We start from the raw sequence: 19,715 nt of genomic DNA, 5'->3' as shown, positions 1-19,715 counted from the left end.
GCAAGGTGAAATAATTTTGCTCATTACATGAATGCTAATTCTTAGAAATGAAACCTTGCATGTCCATAATTATTCAGTGAGGTCACTGTACTAAATAATACCACATTAACAGCTGCTTCAATAGGAGTAATCTGTGAAATCACAACACAGTGGCCAATTATTTTCAGTAGATACAGATGCGATGATTCACCACCTCATAAAACTTTTAAAAACCTGCCAAGCACCGACAAGCTCCATTAATACTTGATCTTGTTCCAGAATAGAAATACTTGTAATACTATCTCACTGTACTTTCAGACAATATGTGGAAATTAACAAATATTCCAAAAATACAATAAACCCACTCCATAATGATATGCTTGCAATGCATAAACAAAGCATGTTGTAGGAATGGTCATGTCACAGACAGGGGCAGGAATATCTGCTTTGGCAGGATTCTGGCACATCTTAGTTATGGCAGGAGTTCCACCCGTCTCAAAAATGAGCCCCTTACCTCAGCTGATTTGCTGTGGATAGGATCTTTTACATAACTGAGGTGGGCTCCTCAGCCTCTACATGGGAGTCCATTAGGGGTCATGGAGCATGGCTACAGCAGCCTTTGTGGCCTCCCACTGTGTAGCATAGCTGGGAGTCTTGGTATTTCTTGAAAGAATTCTTATTTTGACATAGTGTACACAATCAAACACCCTGCAATTCCACAGGCTTTCATTTTAAATCACCCCCTCTGCCAGCCTAGGTTACGCTTTATGCGATGAACACACAGGCGTTCCTTGACCCTAGTGGTGCTGGGGGGCAAATGATGGAAATCGCAACATTTGACACATATCTGTCATTTGCGTGGTATTTAAATATGTCCGCCCATACTTTGGTGGATGTGTTCTACATCATCGTCACTTTCGACTGCAAATGACAGAAGTGGTGGGGCAAGCAGGGAGCAGCTCCTGATGACTTTTGTGGCAAATTTTATATTTTATGTTTTTTAAATATGCAGCTTATCAGCACAGAGCACTGATAAGCTTTCCAATGCTTGTTTAACTAAGAGCAACTTACCTGTTGACTTGCGTGATTTTCTGGAGTCAAGTAAGAAGAATTTCAGACTCCTGAGACAGATCTACCCTGCCAGATCGCAGCAATGAATCAGGCTGTCTGATCAATTATCAATGGCAGCTTGGGGTACTGTAGATATGCTTGGCTAAGATATGGGATTATTGTGCCTGAGCCAAGAGAATCAATCTTTCATTACGTTATCTTTGACCCAACTTGATCCCAAAGTGACTTTGCCTATCTTCAACCCCCATCACAACAACTTGCATTTTTTATAGCGCCTTTAACATAGCAACGTTCCAAGGCGCGTCATAGGATCGTTGGACATAATTTGGCACCAAACAACACAAGTCGATATTAGGACAGGTGACCAAAAGCTTGGTCAAAGAAGTAGATTTTAAGGAGTGTCTTAAAGGAGTGTCTCATGAGAGTCTGCCTGCAATTAAGGTATTATTTTGAAAATCTAAAGTAAAAATACAGGGGACTCTAGTGTGTATTATATAGAGGATGCTGCATAGTGGGAGGGATGTAGATTTATAAAGGAGTAATCTAACAAATGACTTCAGAATATGTCATAAACCATGAGTGATTAGTTATTTGAACCTCTTGCTGCTTCTGGCACTTTTCTGCCATTGCTGTTGGATCATGATGCAGAACTTCACAGGATATCAGTTTTTTTGGATGGTGAGCTATAGTGGACTTAATCATTTTTCATGTAATGTGCAACAATTACAAAAAGAAAATTAATTTGCCCGATTTGTAATCTAGACATTCTGTTTATCCAATTAAATTAGTCTCCAGTAAATATGAACAGATATTTTAGCACTCGCAATTATTGCAAACATTGGGTTGATTACCTAATTCATCTTCTCCAAATCCCAAAACCGTACCCGAGATATGACCACTAAGAGAATTTTTGCATGTGATGCTACTGCCAAGGCACAAGGCTCGTTCCTGCCACAGTTTGTTCAAAGGGTTTTGTTGAAGGCTCATCAGTTGTCTGAAATTATATGCAAAAAGATGGATCATTATTTATACACCGTACAAATATTTGATCTATAGTCCCTCCCAATCATAACTAGGTTTCTGAAATGAGTCTAAGATTTTCTGGGACATCTTTTAACTTTTACGATATTTAAACCAATTTACCCACTGGCAGCAGGGATTTTGAGTGTTGCTAAATCACTCTATTGCAGTAAGATAACACTAGTTAGGAATCAAACTTTAATCACAGCTAGGGCATACATTGATTATATGTGTTAATAACTACAGTAATTGGAGGAATCCAAGTCCCAATTCAATCCCAAAGACTCATATCAACAATGAAGACATGAACCACAAATAAGAATCCTAATCGGAGAACCTCTACAAGTCTGCTTGCATTACTAGCACAATGCCAATTCATCTTTGCAGCAGGAACGGCAGTATAATGGTAATGTTACTGGGCTAATAATCTAGAGGCCTGGACTAATGATCCAGAGACGCGAGTTCAAATCCCACCATGGCTGTGGGATTTAAATTCAGTTAATTAAATAAATCAGTAATGGTAACTATGTTGTAAAAATCCACCTGATTCACTAACGTCCTTTAGGGAAGGAAATCTGCCATCCTTACCTGGTCTGGTATATGCGACTCCAGACCCACAGCAATGTGGTTGACTCTTAACTGCCCTCTGAAATGGCCTAGCTACAGCTATGAAACACAATTATAAAAAAAACGGCATCGACCTTGGCACCACGACAACGGCACACACAGCAAAGTCCTCCTCACAAACAGACTAGTTAAGCAACAGCCTGACATAATCATACCTTTCAGCCAATGTCCTAAATTCCTCCATCACCATCCCACTGGCAGGATAGGCCCACCAGGGGTGGCGGCACAGTGGTATACAGTCGGGAAGGAGTGGCCCTGGGAGTCCTCAACATTGATTCTGTACCCCATGAAATCTCATGGCTTCAGGTCAAGCATGGCCAAGGAAACCTCCTGCTGATTTCCACCTACTGCCCTCCCTCAGCTGATGAATCAGTACTCCTCCATGCCTTAGAATGTCCATCACCAAGAGTGGCTCGGTAGCACCACTACTGACCGAGCCCTGAAGGACATAGCTGCAAGTCTGGGCCTGTGACAGGTGGCGAGAGAACCAACACGATGGGGAAAAACCTGCTCGACCTCGTCCTCACCAATTTACCTATTGCAGATGCATCTGTCCATGACAGTATTGGTAGCAGTGAACACCGTACAGTCATTGTGGAGACGAAGTCCCATCCTCACACTGAGGACACCCTCCATCGTGTTGTGTGGCATTACCACCATGCTAAATGGGATAGATTCAGAACAGATCTAGCAGCTCAAAACTGGGCATCCATGAGGCGCTGTGGGCCATCAGCAGCAGCAGAATAGTATTCCACCACAATCTGTAACCTCATGGCCTGGCATATCCCTCACCCTACCATTATCATCAAGCCAGGGGACCAACCCTGGTTCAATAAGGAGTGTAGAAGAGCATGCCAGGAGCAGCACCAGGCGTACCTAAAAATGAGGTGCCAACCTGGGGAAGCTGCTACATGCATGCTAAAAAGAAGCATGCTATAGACAGCGCTAAGCGATCCACAATCAACGGATCAGATGAAAGCTCTGCAGTCCTGCCACATCCAGTCGTGAATGGTGGGGGGCCATTAAACTACTAATGGGAGGAGGAGGCTCCATGAATATCCCCATCCTCAATGATGGTGGAGCCCAACACACGAGTGCAAATGACAAGGCTGAAGCGTTTACAACCATCTTCAGCCAGAAGTGCCGAGTGGATGATTCATATTGGCCTCCTCCTGAGGTCCCCTCCATCACAGAAGCCAGTCTTCAGCCAATTTGATTCACTCCACGTGATAAAGAAATGGCTGAGTGCGCTGGATACAGCAAAGGCTATGGGCCCCGACAACATCTTGGCTGTCGTGCTCCAGAACTAGCCACGCCTCTAGCCAAACTGCTCCAGTACAGCTACAACGCTGGCATCTATCCTACAATATGGAAAAATGACCAGGTATGTCCTGTCCACAAAAAGGACAAATCCAATCTGGCCAATTACCACCCCATCAGCCTACTCTCAATCATCAGCAAAGTGATGGAAGGTGTCATTGGCAGTGCCATGAAGCGGCCCTTACTCACCAATAACCTGCTCACTGCCGCCCAGTTTGGGTTCCGCCAAGACCACTCGGCTTCCGACCTCATTACAGCCTTGGTCCAAACATGGACAAAGGAGGTGAATTCCAGAGGTGAGGTGAGAGTGATTGCCCTTGGCATCAAGGCAGCATTTGACCGAGTGTGGCATCAAGGAGCCCTAGTAAAACTGAAGTCAATGGGAATCGGGGGGAAAACTCTCCACTGGCTGGAGTCATACCTAGCACAAAGGAAGATGGTTGTGGTGGTTGGAGGTCAATCACCACAGCCCAGGACATTGCTGCAGGAGTTCCTCAGGGAAGTGTCCTAGGCCCAATCATCTTCAGCTGCTTCATCAATGATCTTCCCTCCAACATAAGGTCAGAAATGGGGATGTTCGCTGATGACTGCGCAGTGTTCAGTGTCATTCACAAATCCTCAGATAATTAAGCAGTCCATGCCCGCAACAAGACCTGGATGGCGTTCAGGCTTGGGCTGATAAGTGGCAGGTAACATTTGCACCGCACAAGTGCCAGGCAATGACTATCTCCAACAAGCGAGAGTCTAACCACCGCCCCTTGACATTCAACGGCATAGCCATTGCCGAATCCCCCACCATCAATATCCTGGGGGTCACCATTGACCATAAACTTAACTGGACCAGCCACATAAATACTGTGGCAACAAGAGCAGGTCAGTGGCTAGGAATTCTGCGGCGAGTGTCTCACCTCCTGACTCCCCAAAGCCTTTCCACCATCTGCAAGGCACAAGTAAGGGGTGTAATGGAATACTCTCCACTTGCGTGGATGAGTGCAGCTCCAACACCACTCAGGATGCTCGACACCATCCAGGACAAAGCAGCCCGCTTGATTGGCACCCCATTAAACATTCACTCCCTCCACCACCGGCGTACCGTGGCTGCAGTGTGTACCATCTATAAGATGCACTGCAGCAACTCGCCAAGGCATCTTCGACAGTACCTCCCAAACCCGCGACCTCTTCCACCTAGAAGGAAAAGGGCAGCAGGCGCATGGGAACACCACCACCTCCAAGTTCCCCTCCAAGTCACACACCATGCTGACTTGAAAGTATATCACTGATCCTTCATCGTCGCTGGGTCAAAAATCCTGGAACTCACTCCCTAACAGCACTGTGGGAGTACCTTCGCCACATGGACTGCAGCGGTTCAAGAAGATGGCTCACCACCACCTTCTCAAGGGCAATTAGGGATGGGCAATAAATGCTGGCCTTGCCAGCAACGCCCACATCCCAGGAATGAATTTTTAAAAATTGGATTTTACTTTACATGCCATCCTCTTTCAGCTGTGTTTACACATGTTTGTTTCTAAATACGAATGCATATCTAAGATGTCATCTCCTGAGGCTCAAATCATAAAGTGCATTGCCATAGTAATCATAAAATACATTGGAAAAATGTATCTGTAATTGCAAGAATAAACATAATAATTTGGATCAGATGTGTTTAACTGTATCTTAAATTTCACTGGTGCACTGCAACTATTAAAGGCCATTACAACCCATTTTGTCTAACTGCCAATTGCATTAGAACACGGTCGCAAGGGCTGCTGAAAATCATGAGAAATTTATGCCAATTTCAGTTTCACAGGTGTTCTCACCTACACAATACTGGGTTGAAGCCATCCAAAAGCCAACTCTTGGGTGGTAAGTTTTTCTAACACATTCAGAGCAGTTTTTATAACTCCTAAGCGTTTACATTGGCAACATTATAGTTATGAGATCAATACCACTTTTATACTGGCACAAAGCTGCAAGTATAAACAAAGTTAAGACTCACAGACCCCTTGCATGACTGTTACAACTTAAAGAGCACATGCTTGGAAAACTGAGTGGAGTTGTGAAAGCAAAACGCATGACATTTCCAACCATATAACCCAAAAGAAGTACAATGGAACATAAAGCAAACATTATTTTATCCAATGGACTCAACAACTGAGAGAAAGAGTCTGAATCTATAGAAGGTGTAACTCCACTCCCTAACCAAGTTACCCACAAGACTGCAGGTAGTGGTGGGGAGTTGAATCATTTGGATAATTTTCACCTTCACCGCTTGGGCAGTAATCTGGTGGAATAAATTGCCTACCCGTTGTAGAATTTGCCCAATTTTCATCCCATTGATTTCAATGAAATAAAAATTGGGTGGGTTCTACAATGAGTGAGCAATCTACTCTATCAGGATGCTGCCCTGACAGTAAAGATGAAAATTACCTTCCCTCCACGATTCAAGCCAGAAGATACATAAATTCAAGCTAAGGAGAAAATAATGAAAGCAGTTGGTTCTAGGTGCACATTCCATGTGAGTATTGCCATTTCACGTCTGGTACCTGGGTTTGAAACTGACGGAGTAGTTTGATGAAAGGCTTTTCTTTTCTGGCTGTAAAAGGTCTTACTTCAAATAAAGTTGGTCAGTCTGAATCCAGTTGTAAGGAAGCTAAAAGCTCACAGTACAATACTATCCATAATTTGGCATTAATTGGAACTAAATTTGCAATATCAGTCAGAGAAGCCATAAGAATAATTATGTGGGGAAGGAAACAAAATTGCAATGGTACAATGGGAGTGCTCTTCTCCAGTTTGGGTTAAGGGACAATTGGCCTTGGACTTCTAGGTTGAGACTTGGGAATGCCAAAATGTTGAAATTGCTCTATTATCCAATATAGACAGTCCTCAACTTGATAACCTCAAGAAATGATTATCTCCCAAGGCATTGCTCAAGGGTAGTTTCAGATCTGGAGTACAGTTTCTCATGTTTTCCATAATCCTGCTGTAACCTAAATATGACAGTGATTTTTAGATTGCCTGTAATACAGCAAATTTAATGAATTAATGTATCACGTATCTAACTTATAGGTACAAGCCTCGTTACTAATCCCCCACGACGGGCGGAAGAGGGTTGGATGGGTGGTTAAAGACTTAAATATGGGGAACGCGTTCCCCCAACACGCCACACCTTTTTTATGGCAGGGGATATCATGGTGTTTGAGTGTCCCCTTAGAGAGGTGGGACACTTCATTAACATATTTAAATTGGGGTCCCACAGTACAATTGGGGGCCTGATTTAAAATTCACTGCTGCCGCACGGGTTTCCCAGCGGTTGGGAATTCAGACAGTGAAAGGGAGGCAGGAGCTGCCGGCTCCACAAGGTAAGTGCCTTTTACAACACTCCTTGTGGGCCAGGAGGAGCAGGAGTGCCCCCCGGCCCCTCAAGGAAGCTTTCGCAGCCCCCACCCCCCCGGTGCCGATCATGGCCGCTCTCTTCCCCCTGCCACAAACACCGACCATCCCCCCCCCCAACCTCCAGCCCCGATGACCTCTCCCCCACCAGCCCCGAAGACCCCTCTCCCACCAGCCCCGAAGACCCCTCTCCCACCAGCCCCGAAGACCCCTCTCCCACCAGCCCCGAAGACCCCTCTCCCACCAGCCCCGAAGACCCCTCTCCCACCAGCCCCGAAGACCCCTCTCCCACCAGCCCCGAAGACCTCTCTCCCTCCCCAAGCCCCGGTTGCCGACCTTACCACCCCCCCCCCCCCCCCGCCATGATTGCTGGGGACCATTCCCATGGGTCCCCAGTTGTGCACTCCTGCTGCTGGTCTTCCCTTCCAGCCATTGGCCAGGCTGTCAATTTTACTGGCTGCCGGCCGGCACAGAAAAATGATATTCAGGCACTGTCGTTAAGCTCGGCACCACCTTTGCGTCTCTGACCTTGCCGTTTTCTGTCTCCCACACACCCTCCCCGCTGGGGCCATAATGTTTATAGTTCTATTCACCCCCCCATCCCCGTTAATCTCCCATTGCAATAGAAGATGCAGGCACAAATATCGGCATAAATGGCCCTCTTCAGGATCTCAACAAAGACGTCGCTCAGAATTATCAGCTTTAATGTGGAGGAATTTTCTGCAGAGAGGGTTGAAATCCTATCTGGCATAAAAGCAGATACCATGTGTTTTGCAAGAGACACAGAGAGACAACAGCACCAAACATGCCTGGCATGCATATTGGTGCGTACATTGAAGGTATCATTTATGGTAGCACAATATTGTATGTGACAAAAGACTGGTGAAAACCGATGGCAACAGCCTGACATAGTCATACTCACAGAATCATACCTTTCAGCCAATGTCCCAGACTCCTCCATTACCATCCCTGGGTATCTCCTGTCCCACTGGCAGGACAGACCCGCCAGAGGTGGCAGCACAGTGGTATACAGTTGGGAGGGAGTGGCCCTGGGAGTCCTCAACATTGACTTTGGACCCCATGAAGTTTCATGCCTTCAGGTCAGGCATGGGCAAGGGAACCTCCTGCTGATTACCACCTACAGCCCTCCCTCAGCTGATGAATCCATACCCCTCCATGTTCAAAACCACTTGGAAGTAGTACCGAGAGTAGCAAGGGCACAATGTATTCTGGGTGGGGAACTTCAATGTCCATCACCAAGAGTGGCTCGTTAGCACCACTACTGACTGAGCACTGAAGGACATAGCTGCCAGACTGGGCCTGCGGAAGGTGGTGAGAGAACCAACACAAGGGGGAAATCTACTTGACCTCGTCCTCACCAATCTACCTGTCGCAGATGCATCTGTCCATGACAGTATTGGTAGCCATGACCACCGCACAGTCCTTGTGGAAACAAAGTCTGCTTTCACACTGAGGACACCCTCCATCGTGTTGTGTGACACTACCACCGCGCTAAATGGGATAGATTCAGAACAGATCTCGCAGCTCAAAACTGGGCATCCATGAGGCACTGTGGGCCATCAGCAGCAGGAGAATTGTATTCAACCACAATCTGTAACCTCACGGCCCAGCATATCCCTCACTCTACCACTACCATCAAGTCAGAGGACCAACCCTGGTCCAATCAGAAGTGCAGAAGAGCATGCCGAGAGCAGCACCAGGCATACCTAAAAATGAGGCGCCAACCTGGGGAAGCTGCAACACAGGACTACATGCATGCTAAAAAGCAGAAACAGCATGCTATAGACAGAGCTAGGCGATCCCACAACCAACAGATCAGATCAAAGCTCTGCAGTCCTGCCACATCCAGTCGTGAATGGTGGTGAACAATTAAACAACTAATGGGAGGAGGCTCCACGAACATCCCCATCCTCAATGATGGTGGAGCCCAGCATATAAGTGCAAAAAACAAGACTGAAGCGTTTGCAATCATTTTCAGCCAGAAGTGCAGAGTGGATGATCCATCTCGGCCTCTTCCCGAGGTCCCCACCACAAGAAATGGCTGAGTGCATTGGATACATCAAAGGCTATGGGCCCCCGACAACATCCCGGCTGCCGTGCTGAAGACTTGTGCTCCAGAACTAGCCAAGCTTTTGCAGTACAGCTACAACACTGGCATCTACTCGACAATGTGGAAAACTGCCCAGGTATGTCCTGTCCACAAAAAGCAGGACAAATCCAATTGGTCAATTACGGCCTATCAGTCTACTCTCAATCATCAGCAAAGTAATGGAAGGTGTCATCGACAGTGCTATCCAGCAGCACTTAGGGCTGGATTTTGTCAATGGGGGTGCGACTTCTGGTTGTCGGGTTTCAGTCCCGCCCCCAAAGATGTCCGGCCAACTCATGCTATTTTCCCTTGATTGACCTTGTTAAGCCCGCCTTAAGGGAAAGCCGGTGACAGAGGACGTCAGCGTGACGTTTCCTGTTGAAAATTTTTGACAGCTGAATTGCCAGAGTTTGACAGCTTTGAGAAGCTGTCAGACACTGACAATCTCTGTTCTAAGGTGAGCCCTTGCACAAAGACTCACCAAAACCTCTTTCCTCAGCAGAAATCAGATGGCTGCTGCATCTGTCATCTCTGCCGTTGAGATGAGGCACCTCCGGATCCCCAAAGGTTGAAGCCTGCAGGAAGAAGCAAAGGTAAGTAAACTTTTTCTAACACTTTACACTCACCTCTCATACTTACCTCTCCACAATTGCATCCATCACTCACCTCCACAGCGGCCTTTTCGACCCCTCTCACCCCCGCAGACCCACTGACATTAGTGAACCAGTTGGGTTTTTATGACACTCAACAGCTTCATGATAACTTTTACTGGTATCGGCTTTTTATTTATTTTATTTAAACTGAACTCAAATTCTCAAACTTCAATCGTGGGATTTGATCTCACATTCTCTGGATTATTAGTCCAAAAAAATGGTCTCCTGACAATTCATGATATGTTCAGGCAACTGGTGTAGAGTCCGTCAGTGTGAAGGTAACACTTCACCTTGGTTTATAAAGAACAGCCGAATGTTTCTAATGGTTAGGCAATATACAGCTCTTGGATAGGGCAAGTGATTTGTTGACATGAAAAATGTTGTGGCATCTTTCAGATTTTGCTGTGTTAAGGCGGTAAATTTTTGCCTTCACCGTCTGGGCGGTAATCCAGCGGAGTGGATCACCCACTGGCATTAAAGCCGTTGATCTTCATTCCATTGATTTCGGAGGGGTTCTATAATGGGTTTGCAATCTGCTATGCCTGATTACCACCCAGGCGGTGAAGATGAAAATTTACTCCAATGTCTCTCTCCTCCACTTGTATTGCTTGTTCTACCCCAATGCTTTCCAGGCTGGCTTTTCTTGCCTTTTACTGTGCTGTCCATCTGTTCAGCCATTGACCCTGCACATTGAGCCAGATGACAGTGCATGCTACACGTGATGAATCTGTGCTCGCTCTTCCTCTTTGCCCGTGAGTTTGGAAACGTAACTCACGGACAACCATCTGCCCCCAAAACTTTTTAAGCAAGATCGCACTAATGTGGTAATAAGAGAAATTTGTGGATGTCACAACATGACAGATCTTTTGCCCTGCTCACAGGCATTGTTAATTTTAGCATACTCTAGGAATTTATATTTCCTGAGAATGGGAAAGCAAATGAAAATGATAATGTTGGGTTTGTCCTTATTTGGAGTGAAATACTGTCAACATTTAAGCACAGCGAGGTTCCTTTTTGCTTTAGACTCTGATGCATATATTTTAACCAAAATGAGTGAATCATTCTGTAAATTGTCTGGTATGTTTTTCAGTGAGCGATTCCCTCATGAGGTTTTGATTTGAAACAGTTCAGCTTGCCACATCTCTTATTACTGCATAACACAGCTGCTACTGTAGCCCTTTTAATTTTGCAAACCAACCATGATTTCTGCATTAGTGCTTTCATTTCTTTAATTTATATACAAGTTGTTGCAATTATTTTAAATTGCAGTTTTAAGGGTAAAAATTACTGTTGGTAGATGTTTTCATACCAACACTTATCACAGCGTTTCAATTTCCTCTCCACTATTTTAATAGAGGCATTAGTGTGCTTATTTTAAATATATTAGTCCCTCGCTTAAAATAGTGGAGTGAGAAATTTGGTATGAGGGTCTTAAACGTTTGTATAAAAACACCACCAAAAATAATTTCTACCCACTAAAGTTACACTTTCACTCAATTACTCTGAGCTCCAAAAGGCTAATAAATACACCAAAGATTCAAAAATCTAATTTTTCAAAGTTGCTCTCACATCCACCTAGAAAAAAGAATATATCTCATCATCAATTCTCGCTTACCCCGCGAGAAATTTCTAAATTCATTCCTGCTACAAAATGTGCTTTTGACTACTTCCATTTTTCGGCAATACAGAAATGAAAGGTTGGGTCAATAAAGTTTTATCTGCAAGGAGAGTGGGGCAAACCCCGGGGCGGACAGACCAGAAAGGAGCATTTGGCCCCACAGAAATCTTTAAAACAGAAACGTACCTGGTTTTGAAGTGGCCTGCTGTGGTCCCTTTAAGGGCCTCTGGTTAGACTGCTCGACATCTGGTACTAATGGGGAGAGTGTACATGATGCTTACTCTGCCCGTTGATACCTTAAAATTGCATCAGGGTCCCATGTACATCATAGGACCCTGATTAGCATATTAGAATTCAGCTCCTGCCTGAAACAGGCACCCATGCAGAGGCCCCCAGGAAAATGGTGGCGGGTGGGAACAGAGTAGTAAATGTACCCCTGTGATTTTCATGGTGCTATTGTCCTGTTCCCACTAGATCGAGAGAACTAAACTTGAACCCATATATTCTCTATATGTTTCATTACAAGAGGAATTTCACTCAGTGTCTTCTCAATATTCTTAGTTATGCTGAAGACCAGCAAAACATCAACTGCATCTTACTATGATGCACAGGAGGAAATTCAGGTATAACACTGCATACATGGATTTAACTAGTTCAAATTAATGTTAAAAATGATTCAGAATCTTTAAGGGGAGTAGAACTGATACATAACAAAAACAAAAAACCTGGGAATGAGGCTTCAATCCAATTAAGATGTTCAGATGATACCACAAATCAAAAAAGCCGGGCTCAAATAGTTTGAACAGTGATCAGGACCCTTGAATTTCAATTTTACATCAGTCCAAGTGAGGAGATTTAGATGATGTCATATATTAGTAATTTCAACATGTTTACCCACTTAAACCCACTGACAAATATCTGTTTTTGCTTATAATTTGTTGGTAAGCTAAAGAAAATGGAATCTGACATACAAGTGTGCAGGACCAAGTAAGTTAGGAGCACCACAGGTGCATGGAAACTTAAAACTCTTGGTTTTGAGTGGAATAAATGTTGTAATCAACAGCTTGCCATGAAGTATTCTTGGATCCAGTATAAAACTAGATAATACAACCACATTTTCGATTGTTACTATATTAATTATAAATTCTCTATGTAGTTTTCATGTTTCTTAAGTTAGATCAAATTAGTGAGCATTTAAAGATGCGTGGGATAATTAAGGACAGCCAGCATGGATTAGTTAAAGGCAAGTCATGTTAGATAAACTTAATTTTTTTGAAAAAAGTGACTGATTGTACTGACAAAGGGAATGCAAGAGATGTGGTGTATATGGCGTTTCAGAAGGCATTCAATAAAGATGTCTCCGATGAGGAGTTTACAAAATTTCAGACACATGGGCCTTAATTTGAATCCTATGGCAGGTTCGGAGCGAGGGAGGCTCGGAAATGGTCAGGAAACCCGGGAGAAAGGGGAGCATGATCAGGGGGCGGAGCATGATCGGGGTTGAAGGGGGGGGTGGCTGAAGCATGATCGGGGGGCCGGGGGCTCATCACATGCGGGCCGGAGGAGAATGGGGGGAGGCAGACAACATCAGGGGGCCGGAGGAGAATGGGGGGAGGCAGACAACATCAGGGGGCCGGAGGAGAATGGGGGGAGGCAGACAACATCAGGGGGCCGGAGGAGAATGGGGGGAGGCAGACATCATCAGGGGGCCGGAGGAGAATGGGGGGAGGCAGACAACATCAGGGGGCCGGAGGAGAATGGGGGGAGGCAGACAACATCAGGGGGCCGGAGGAGAATGGGGGGAGGCAGACAACATCAGGGGGCCGGAGGAGAATGGGGGGAGGCAGACATCATCAGGGGGCCGGAGGAGAATGGGGGGAGGCAGACATCATCAGGGGGCCGGAGGAGAATGGGGGGAGGCAGACATCATCAGGAGGCCGGAGGAGAATGGGGGGAGGCAGACATCATCAGGGGGCCGGAGGAGAATGGGGGGAGGCAGACAACATCAAGGGGGCCGGAGGAGAATGGGGGGAGGCAGACATCATCAGGAGGCCGGAGGAGAATGGGGGGAGGCAGACATCATCAGGGGGCCGGAGGAGAATGGGGGGAGGCAGACAACATCAGGAGGCCGGAGGAGAATGGGGGGGAGGCAGACATCATCAGGGGGCCGGAGGAGAATGGGGGGAGGCAGACAACATCAAGGGGGCCGGGAAGGCAATCGGAGGTCAAGGGCGGGGGGGAAATTGGAAGCCTCATGGTGGGGGGTGGGTTAGGCAGGGACGCTGGATCCAGGTGGTAAGTGTAAAGGCACTTACTTCCTTGATCCAGCAGTCCTCACCTTCCATTAGCTGGCGGGGTTCACGAGGCCTGCAAAACTGATCAGCCACAGTTAAATTTAAAATGGTGGTTAAATTTGAAGCACGCCAGCCTCAGTATAATATTTAAATAAATGGGCGACCCACCTCCAGGGAGCAGGTTGGCTGTCCGCCCCCATTAAAACTGGAAAGGGGGGAGGGGGGGGGAAAGGAGGGTTGAAGATGGGTTCTGATCAGGATTCAGATTTTTAACACTTAAACTTCCCACCCGACCCCAACCCACCTGTTTTTTGGGTTAAAATTCCCCCCATTGTCTTCGGGCCCCCGCCACAAATTCTGCCCCCTAACCACCGACTCCATCCCTCTCCCTGGTCACTGTCTGAGGCTGAACCCGCTTCCCGATTAAAATTCTGGCCAATGGCTTTGGTCTTGCCTATATTTAGTTGGAGGATATTTCTGCTTATCCAATACTGGATGTTGGACAAGCAGAGTGACAAATTAGAGGCAGTGGAGGGGTTGAGCAAGGTGGTGGTGAGTTAGAGCTAGGAGTTGTTATTGCTGCTTGACACTGTTTGAACATCCTATTCGGCAAGTTCTATCTCAACTAAGAATATGCCTCCTCTTTGGCCACAACCCTATCTGCCACAGTATGGTGCCCTGTGTGAATTTAACTACTTTGTATTGAAACTGGAATGGGCAAATAGGGTCCCAACACCAGTTTATGTTAAGTTTGCCAATTGAATTTAACCAAAATGGACAAAATCAAATCCCATCCTTCCAGAATACTAACCCGAACATTGGCCTATTATGACATTTAGATGTTTCTTAAAATTAGTCCAACATCCTGAAACAACCTTCCTGGCAGCCTATTCCATTTGTTAGTCATCCATTGTGTAAAGAAATACTTCCTGATATTTGTCCTAAATTTTTCCTTCACATTCCTGAACCTGTGCCTCCATTTCCTACTGCCTTGGCATAGTTTCACTATCCATAGGAGCATCTTATATACATCTATAAGGCCATTTGAGAAGTCTCATTTTGAGGCTGATAACCTTCGCATATCAAATCATTCTTCACAAGTACATCTGATTACACCAGGGATTTCCCTTGTTGCTCTCTTCTGCATTGCCTCCAGGATGTTGATAGCCCTCTTATGTTGGGATAACCAGTACTCCATGTGTGGCCCGACCATGATAGCATGAATACTGATGTCTTGGACTCAACTAATTTGGCAATATATCCCAATATTCCATTTGCTTTGTTATTGCTGCTTGACACTGTATGGATGCCTTTTGTTAAGTTCTATTCCAACTATGGGGGGTGATTTTGCCAATGTGGAGCTTTTGGAGGCGGGACTCCCACTTGTCGGGTTTTAGTCCCCCCTCCATCGACTTCTGGCCAACCCATGCTATTTACACTTGATTGACCTCATTAAGCCCACCCAGCGGGCTTAGCAGGCCACTTAAGGGAAAGCCGGTTGCAGAGAACGTCAACATATGACGTTTCATCTGTCAAAAATTTTTGACAGATGAATTGTCATTGTTTGACAGCTCTGTGAAGCTGTCAAACAGTGACATTCTCTGTAGTTTGATGACCTCATCAAACCTCTTTCTTTTGCAGAAATTAGATGGTTGTTGCATTGGAGAATGCAACGGCCATCTGTCACCTCTACCGCGAATCTCATTGAATGGCGGAGCAGGCTCGAAGGGCCAAATGGCCTACTCCTGCTCCTATCTTCTATGTTTCTAGAAGTAGGCCTTTCAGTCCCTCGAGCCTGTTTCACCATTAAATTAGATCATGGTTGTTCTGTATCTTAACTCCATTTACCCGCCTTTATTCTGTATCCCTTAATGGCCTTACCTAACAAAAATCTATCTCAGTTTTGAATCTTTCAATTGACCTAGCTTCAACAGCTTTTTGAGGTTCCAGATTTCCACTACCCTTTGTGCAAAGAAGTGCTTCCTGACATCACCTCCGAATGGCCTAGCTCTAAATTTAAGGTTATACCACCTTGTTCTCGACTCCCACACCAGAGGAAATATTTTCTCTCTAGCTACCCCATCAATTCCTTTAATCATCTTAAACACCTGAATTAGATCACCCCTTGATCTTCTATACTCAAGGGAATACAAGCCTAGTCTATGCAGCCTGTCCTCATAATTTAACCCTTTTAGCCCTGGTATAATTCAGGTGAATCTGCGCTGCACTCCCTCCAAGGACAATATATTCTTCCTGAAGGATATATTGGCCTAGAAATTCAGTATAGCCACGTTTGGGGCGCTACAGCCGGGCGGCCGCTAAAGTTTGCGCCCGGCGCAACTTCGCGCCACCTTCGCCGATATTCAGTGGCATCGCCCCAAGAGGTTGCTGCTGCGCTAAAACAGGCGATGCACGACTATCATTAGGCGCTAAGCCGGCGGCCCGGGGCGAAACCCCCGAGGGCGGGCGCAGCGCAGGTGCGGCGAGCTGCTGATTGACAGCGGACACTCTGGCGCCGGTGAGCTCTTAAAGGGGGAGGGTGGATTTGTTTTTTTGAAAGGCCGAGACTGGTGTATTTGTGTTTTTGGGGGGGGGGGGGGGGCTTCTCTCCATTAGTTTGTTATGTGGGAAGGGCACAGAGGTATCAAAGTAATAAATGTTCTTAAATCGCACAGTCCATGCTTTCTTTTGGAAGTCCTGGTTGCCCTGCTCGACTGAGGGCTTGTGGAGCGGCTACATTCATCTTGTGCCATTGGCACAAGCCATTCCCTGAGAGGGGGCCTAGAACCGACGTTCAATAAGCCGCCGACGGGCGGCCCTTGCACTTTCTGCCTCGCTCCTGTGCTGGTCCTCCTCCTCCTCCTCCTCCTCTGGTGGTCCTCCAATGTCTGGTGGCAGTGGCTGAGTCCTGCGGATAGCCAGGTTGTGCAGCATGCAGCACACGACCACGAAATGGGAGACTCGCTCAGGCGAGTACTGTAGGGCTCCTCCGGAACGATCCAGACAGCGGAACCGTTGCTTCAGGACGCCGATTGTTTGCTCAATGAGGTTCCTGGTTGCTTGATGGCTGTCATTGTATCCCTCTTCAGCAGGGGTGCTGGGCGCAGGGAGCGGGGTCATCAGCCAGGTGCACAAAGGATAGCCTTTGTCCCCGAGAAGCCATCCTCGTGGGTGAGGCTGGGCCTGGAACATGTCTGCCACAGAAGTCTGGCGCAGGATGAAGGCATCGTGGCTGCTGCCTGGAAAGCGGGCATTGACAGCTAGGATGATCTGCCTGTAGTCACACACCAACTGCACGTTGAGCGAATGGTAGCCCTTCCGGTTGCGGTAATCCTCGGCATGCTCTAGAGGTGCCCGCAAAGCCACATGCGTGCAGTCAATGGCGCCCTGCACCATGGGGAAGCCCGCTAATGCTGCAAAGCCCATTGCACGCTGTTGCTGCTTGACAAGGGCCATGGAGAAGGAGATGAACTGACGTCTCCTTCTGAAAAGGGCATTGGTCACCTGGCGGATGCAGCAATGTACGGCAAACTGGGAGATGTTGGAAATGTCCCCAGCAGCGGATTGGAAGGAGCCGGTGGCATAGAAGTTGAGACACCGTCACCTTCACTGCCACCGACAGAGACGTCCTGCTCCTCAGCTGTGGCTGCAGATCTCCGCGAAGCAGGTGGCAGATCTCAGTGACCACCACCCTTCGGAATCGCAGCCTCCGAACACACTGCTCGTCAGACATGTTCAGATATGAGAACTGCTGGCGGTATACCCTGGGTGGGTAAGGCCTCCTTAGCAGACGCCTGTTGCCCCTTCTCCCTCTGGCCATGACTGCCACTCTCTCACGGCGTCTCTGAGCCCTTTGAATGCAATGGAGAAGGCCAACGTTTGCACCCATTGCAGCCCCCATTATAGGTTTCCAATCAATGCTATGGCTCTGAAGTTAAAGACAAGTGCAAAGCTGTGGCCTGAAGCCACAAGTACCTGTGCGAGTGTTGAGCCAAACCAGAAAGCTCTCTACCTTTGTCTCTCTGCAAAGATCCGTCTCTCACAAAGAAGGAGTGTTGCAAAATGGCTGCCATTTCTACTGCAGGAGGAGTGCCCTTTAATTAGCGCCCCCCGCGCCCCGCAGCGACTGGGAACCGTTCCCCTCTACCAGTTGCTAGGGGCGCCAGGTGCACAATAGGCCGGCGCCACTGAATTTCCGGTTTGGGGCGCACAAAGGGCGTTGCACGATGAAATGACGTCAGGATCTGCGCGCGCAGCTGAGCGCACGCAAAGGCTTTGCGCCACCGCTAAATCTTTACTGAAGTTGGGGAGAGGCGCAGATCGCGCCGCGCCCGGCCGCTAGCCGCCTAGCACCCCACATCTCCTCCTCCTAAGGCGCTAGCGGCTGGCGCAAACAACTGAATTTCTAGGCCATTGTGTCATGCAACCTAGCGAATCCTCAGAAAACATGACTAAATTGATTTTTTTTGTATGCAGTGTTTAATACAGTAGCAAACAAGCACCAAATTATTGGGTGGACAGCTTTATGGAAATTTTGCAAACATACCCATTTCGGTCTCCGAAGATATAGCTTCCAAAAAGTCTTCTAGATTGGCATCCTCTGTATATAAAGCCACCCACTAAAGGGCTGTGACTAGAAGATTTGAATTCAACCACTGGAGGTTCTGTTTCTGCAAACAAAAATAACATTAGCATTCATTTCTGACAGGAAATGTTAGCTAAATGTAACAGATTAGGAATACATTTGCTTTACTTGCATTATACATGGAATGTTGGGGAGAGATGAATTGTTTGAAATTTTAGTCACAATAACATAGCCTCTTTATCAACTTTAACTATTTTCCTAAAAATGCAGGTCATATTTATAAGTGCAGCTGTTCAAAACAAAAATATATGCACCAACAAGCATGCATTGAGATTCACAATTACCATAATCTTTTCCCCTTGTTATCTTGATTATTCTTCCCGATGATTTATTCCAAGTATTTGACTCTGAACAAAGGATGGTCACATTGCCATTAGAGTCTATGAGATGCTGATCCACTGCGCACCTACATAAAATCAATATATTACTAAAGAGGGTCACTGAGGGAAGAAATACATCAAAATGCACCTTACAGATTATATAAGTTTTAGCAATGCAAGCCATTAAAATACTGTACTACCAACAGACACTGGTGTAAACAATGATGCATTGAATAATTCAATACTTCAGGACTATTCACCATTTTCTCCTCTTTAGATACGTTGACATTTTACTTAAATGTTTTCAGACATTATCAGACTTTTTGCTAATTCTATGACAACATGGGGGTAGTTATCAGGCCTAAAGTTGCTCGAGCCTGCTCTGCTGCCAAAGTGCAGTGATGTGGGACTTCTGGCCACTAGTCTTCTCCAGCATGGCCCTGTCCCAAATCTCGGGTGTTGTTGGGTGTGGGGAATAGGGTCATTTGCATAAAGAGAATAGCACTAGAAACTTCAGAGTGGCACTTTTTTATCTTGTTGTGGGTTCTTGCCAAAGATCTCAGGACTTCTGAAGAGAAAGGTCCAGTTTATGATTGCTGTTAGAAAACTGAAATTGTGCGCCCCAATTCCTCGGAGTGATACCCTGGCACAATTTGCACTGGTTG

General features: G+C 46.4%; 1 protein-coding gene across 3 annotated transcripts in view; it reads right to left on the bottom strand.

The window, feature by feature from the left end:
* hhip (hedgehog interacting protein) overlaps positions 1 to 19,715 on the bottom strand; it is a 162,114-nt gene that overhangs the window by 77,500 nt on the left and 64,899 nt on the right. For all 3 annotated transcript variants that reach the window (XM_086011080.1, XM_086011072.1, XM_086011062.1), the window contains 3 exons: positions 19,015 to 19,136; positions 18,632 to 18,755; positions 1,902 to 2,044 (listed from right to left, as the gene is read on the bottom strand). In XM_086011080.1, the coding sequence (XP_085867206.1) occupies positions 1,902 to 2,044; positions 18,632 to 18,755; positions 19,015 to 19,136 (389 nt within the window). The remainder of the gene's footprint in view (positions 1 to 1,901; positions 2,045 to 18,631; positions 18,756 to 19,014; positions 19,137 to 19,715) is intronic.

Source organism: Somniosus microcephalus, chromosome 2 (assembly GCF_052327205.1).
Source record: "Somniosus microcephalus isolate GS21.2 chromosome 2, FLI_Smic_1.0, whole genome shotgun sequence".
In the NCBI taxonomy this organism is placed as follows: Eukaryota; Metazoa; Chordata; class Chondrichthyes; order Squaliformes; family Somniosidae; genus Somniosus; species Somniosus microcephalus.
Note: the sequence above shows the minus strand (reverse complement) of the source record. Positions and strands in the feature narration are given on the sequence as shown.